Raw genomic sequence first — 5063 nt, forward strand, 5'->3', positions numbered from 1 at the left:
TACGTCCATTTTTTATACAGTCTATGCTATGGACACTGTGACATGTAGAGGGAGGGGCCGGTGATGGAACTGCCAGCCTTGCAATCAGTGGACAACCCGCTCTGCAACCTGAGCCACAGCCGAAACCTTCTCTCTTCCACTTGGAGGCATCAGCCTGCTGTCAGAGTTAAGTAGCCACAGCCAGACAACTTCTTGGTGGACTCAGAAGAGTTTCAGTTATTGTCTTGTGATATCATACTGAGCTCTGTCCTCAGAGAGTTGGGCAGGTCATAGTAGACTCTGCTCACGTCAATCTCTTTTCTGTAGGGCAGCAATTCCTGTAGAGTTAACTCATCATTTTGACCAGTCCACACCGTTAGAGTGTACCTGTGAACGACATTGGAATATATCATTTTTGTTATCTATCAATATGTGTGTCAATCTCAGTTGTCAAGATATCATGTTTCTCCACACAATTGCAGTGCAGGGATTTTATTATTATATATATGGGTCAGGGCTGCAAGGTGGCTCGGTGGCTAGCACCACTGCCTTGCAGCAAGAAGGTTGCCGGTTCGTGTCCCGGTAAGGACACCTGGGATCTTTCTGTGTGGAGTTTGCATGTTCTTTCCATACAGTGTGGGTTCTCTGGATTCCTCCCACAGTCTAAGAACATGTTGAGGTTAATTGGTGATTCTTAATTGTCTGTAGGTGTGAATATGAGTGTGCTTGGTTGTCTGTCTCTATGTGTAGCCCTGTGATAGACTGGTTACCTGTTCAGGGTGTCCCCTGCTTTCACCCTAAGTCAGCTGGGATAGACTCCAGCCCCCAGCGACCCTAGTGAGGATTGAGAGGGGTATAGATAATGGATGGATATATGGGTCATTCCATGTCAACTCAGCGAAGGTGGCTGCTTGGCTGTCACAGAATCTGTTGAAACTTTGTAGGAGTGAGATATGGACATCTGAAAGTGGCATCTTGCTCAATTTTCAAATTGTGAATGATTTAGTGAAAATTTCCATTGGTTGAAAAATTCTGAAAATGTCAGAATATTAGACAAAAAAATTGCAGATGTCAGTTTTAGATGCCAAAGATCATTCCTACAAAGTTTCAAGAGCTTCTGAGATGGTCAAGCAACTGACCTCCCCTAATCTCTCTGAGTTGACACAGAATGACCCAAATATAAGGACAGATATGATGGAGCACAACAGTTTTTATAGGGGTGGTCAGGCTGAGGCTGGGTCGGCACACAAACTGATATCTTGTTGATTTGTTTTCTGCATGGCAAATAACTATAAGCTAAACAGTCCCTATTTTCATTCATATTTACTTTTGTTATTTGCTTATTCTTTGTTTCCAATCCAGGTTATACTTTTAAAATGAATGACAACACAAGTCCAATTCTACGAGCATGTGCAGCCCTTTAACAGGCTCACAGTCGGCTGTGTCTGGTGGTCAGACTTTAGTCTGAGGTGGTCGGGACCACCCAGCACCCCTCGGCTCTGTGCTAATTAATGAGGAGGCTGACAGTGGTCATATATGAGTGAAGAGTGTGCTTCCACAATCTTTTACCACTTCCAAAGAAATGTAAGGTAATCAAACGATCAATCTTTATTCAAATGGGACTTTTTAAACAAATCAAATGCTCAAGTGCTTCACAAGTGATTGTCAAAACATAGGATGTTAAAGATAGATTTAGAGGCTAATCATGGCCACAAAGACACACGTTTGTTAGAGGGATTTCAGTGAGTAATCCCTCTCTAAGCTGGCAGGGCAGACACACTCAAGCTCCACTGGCAGTCTTTGGTTACAGATATAACTCAACAGACCATCATGTGAAAGACATCTGGAGGGAATAAATCCAAAATTTGTCATTAAGCCATTACCCAGATCTGTAATTTTTCTGTGTCCAAAGTTTTGCCAACTTCAAAATGCGATTCCTTATTAAAAGAGAGATTATGTACTGGATGCACTGCTCCTCCTCAAACATGCCACCCGACTTAGTCTTGGTCACTAAACACATACTTAACCAAAAGTGTTTAAAGAATAATGCAAAAATCACGCACTTGTGCTGTTGATTCAACATACTTTGTTTTATGCATGGTCTTGTTACCCTAGATTTTCAGAACAGATGTTCAGAATGCAAGGTCACATAGAGCCAAAACAGCCACAATTATAGGAAATACATGAGGTTGTAAAATCCCACACATTTCCTTGACTAAAGTAAATTGACAGGATGCGTCCAGCAATGGAACTAAACAGAGAAGTTGCACTGCTAAGTGGCCTAATGTTATTGATTTTTTGTAGTCTTCCCTGCTTTGTAAAGCATCTGAGTGTCTTGAAAAGTGCTACATGAGTCTTATGTATTCTTCTTATTATTATTGTGAAGTGTGCTGATATTCACCTGTCTGACTGCTGCAGCAGCCATGAGAGCTGGGAGAAGGACTGGGCCAGCAGAGCGCCACGCACTGGGAAGGTGACTGGATGTTTAAGGCTTCCACATATGTCATGCATAACACGAACCATATCCCAGCTGTAACCTAACAAATGGAAACAAAACAAATCAGCATACAAGCCTTCCACTCACAGTATCTACAGGTTTTATACCCTTTCATTTCAGATATAACACTGTCAGGGACTGATTTAAAGAATGACGATAGTTTAATTCTCTACTTTTCTTGTGGTCAGGCCTGATATCTTTGTCCTTTGTGTGAAAGAACTCCACTGTTGTTGAAAATCTACTAAAAACAATGCTAGCTGATTATGTTGAAATGAAATTGTGTAAGTAGGAGTTAAGGGATAGCAAAATAAAATACTTAACTGGATTTTGGATTATTTTACTTGTTAAGTATGCTAGTGGTGTCTTTCTTTAAAATTTAAAAAAAAAAAAAAAAAAAAGCTATTTGTTGTAGCATTTTGTAAGCTAACATAACAATACGCATGCATTTTAGGCATGCTTCAGAATGCAAATACCTTTTGGAACCACTGTACTTCTGAATTAACGGTATGACTACATCTATTTTCTCCCAGTATGTATGATGTTAAATGTTTTTTAGGCTCTCAAACACTTACACTATTAACCATCAAAATCTAGAATCTACGGTGTGGAACCACTTAGCACGGATATCATGATTGTTTCGTCTCAACTACTGAATGTGAATAAACCTCTCTCCGAATGACACAGCTGTCTGCACTGTGTTTTTCTTCTGTTATCAGCAGAATAAAGGTGTCCACATAAACACAGCCAGCGGTGCAGAAATGTTTTCACCGGGGTTATCTGTCCCAGCGGTCCAGTGTGTGGTCCAGCCAAGAGACAGCACAGTGTCAGTGGGAAGAGTTGTGACAGCAGAAAGGAAAGCCTGAGGATCCAGAGGTGTGGTCTGCCCCCCTGGACCAGGCAGGATGTCAGCGTTGACCCACACAGGACGGCTGGGCTCAACTAGCATCTCATCCAGCAGAACCAAAGACGGAGCCACCGCCTCCAGGCTGCGTGGGAACACACCACAGGGTTAGCATCGCACACAGAGCACTGAGGAGGAGCGTTGCCTGCTCTTACCTCTTGAAGTCCAGCTTGATGCCCTTGCTGTGCATCCTGACTCCCAGCAGCCACTGCCTCAGGGCCAGGTCGCTGTCGGTGTCGGGGGGGTGTGCCATGATGGGCTCTCTGGGGTTGCAGCCTCTTAGGAGGACGTCGCCTTCAATCATGTGCGTGGGACCTGCAGGTGGATGATGATGAGTCCTGTTTTCTATGTTTTGGAAATTTCATTGAGTCACAGTGGGACCATGTCCAGTCAGTGGTGCTCCACAGCTGTCATGTGTCATGTGATGCTGTTGGTTCAATATTTCTGTTTCTTTATCACCATGTAAACCAAGACACACTCTTATGAAAATGTGTTAATCATTTAATGATAGGAACACATCTGAACTGCAAATTACTGCACGGATGAAGTAAACCCGTGTCATTTCCACTTTCATATACAAACCAAGTGCCCCAGTAAGAGCTACTGGTTCCCAGTTTAGACAGGCTGCTGTGATCACATGGAGGTTCACTAGTAGTAACTAGTAATTAATAAATATTTTGGTAAATTCATTCATATATTAGCAGAGTAATGGCTGCGGCTTCGTGCCTCCGGCCCACCGACCTGACAGCGCCTCCTCTAGCCGGCTGCTGCTGTTCACGGCGTGAGACCAGCTCAGGCAGGCGGCGTCCCGCTGCTCCAGCTCAGCCAGGCCCACGAAGTAGTCCAGCGTCTGGTCACACATCGTCCACCGGTCCCGGCGTCGGCCGGTGAAGACGAGTCGCGCAGCTCCGTGACACGGAAGTGAGAGCAGAGGACGGTTCCGCTCGGAGCCGCCGGGCCCCGACCAGACCGTCTAATGTTGTATTTGTTGGACAGTTTGTGGTCCCGACTACACTTGGGACACCTTTTAATGAAAGAATGTAATGGAGGTGAAATCAGTGAAATGAGACATGTTGTGGAGACAGCGCCCCCTATCGCAGTGGAGGCTCAGGCTCACTGACCGCTTCACTGGAATTCAAGGAATACTCACACAAAGTACTATTTGATGTCCAAGTACTTATTGATTCAAAAGTTATTCCACCCATAAAACTACTACAAATGGTGTAATTAGTAAAAAAAATAAATAAATAAATAAATAATTCCTTTGCAGGTTTATCATGCAGTTAAAGAAAGGCTGTAGTGAGTTCACATTGAGGGGAAAGGACTTCTTTCTCTGGCTTCTGTGCTGCATTTTAAATGTTATACTTAACTGTAGTGTCAGTCGCTGTTTTGATCACATTCTGACATATTAACCTTCCACTCTACATTGCAGCACATTAGTATGCCATCATCTGAATTTGTTTTTGCTTTACATCAAAAATATGAATGCTATTTTGCATTCTCAAGCACAATCATATAAGTGGAGTCATACACCTCAACATCAGATTACTGACAACCATACATAAAGGGACTAAGACAGAAATTCTTTCTTATGCCAGCCATTGTCAGCACATGATTCAGTGCACAGTGACCCAGTTTCAGCCTACTAATGACCACAATGTCCCTCCTGCCCCTTCCTCTATTTCA

At 43.4% G+C, this 5063-nt stretch overlaps 1 protein-coding gene across 2 annotated transcripts; it reads right to left on the bottom strand.

Moving 5' to 3' along the window:
- On the bottom strand, window positions 1-4350 carry fam151b (family with sequence similarity 151 member B). Of its 2 annotated transcripts, XM_008302232.1 has the most exons (5): window positions 4119-4350; window positions 3533-3692; window positions 3245-3462; window positions 2381-2516; window positions 1-366 (listed from the first exon to the last, which is right to left on the bottom strand). In XM_008302232.1, the coding sequence occupies exons 1-5, from the start codon at window positions 4237-4239 to the stop codon at window positions 213-215; spliced, it is 789 nt and encodes a 262-aa protein (XP_008300454.1). In that variant the 5' UTR covers window positions 4240-4350; the 3' UTR covers window positions 1-212. The 2 variants fall into 2 exon arrangements, with proteins under 2 accessions (XP_008300454.1, XP_008300456.1); XM_008302234.1 differs by lacking the exon at window positions 1-366 and having other exon boundaries at window positions 2377-2516.
- Between the last annotated feature and the right edge of the window lie 713 nt (window positions 4351-5063).

Source organism: Stegastes partitus, unplaced genomic scaffold (assembly GCF_000690725.1).
Source record: "Stegastes partitus isolate 25-593 unplaced genomic scaffold, Stegastes_partitus-1.0.2 Scaffold1781, whole genome shotgun sequence".
NCBI lineage: Eukaryota > Metazoa > Chordata > Actinopteri > Pomacentridae > Stegastes > Stegastes partitus.

Coding starts and splice junctions, on each gene's coding strand:
- fam151b (XM_008302232.1), bottom strand. CDS start 4,239: ATGTGTGACCAGACGCTGGACTACTTCGTGGGCCTGGCTGAGCTGGAG. Junction 3,693..4,118: donor GCTAGAGGAGGCGCTGTCAG/GTCGGTGGGCCG, acceptor ATCCACCTGCAG/GTCCCACGCACATGATTGAA. Junction 367..2,380: donor CTGCTGCAGCAGTCAGACAG/GTGAATATCAGC, acceptor TGTCGTTCACAG/GTACACTCTAACGGTGTGGA.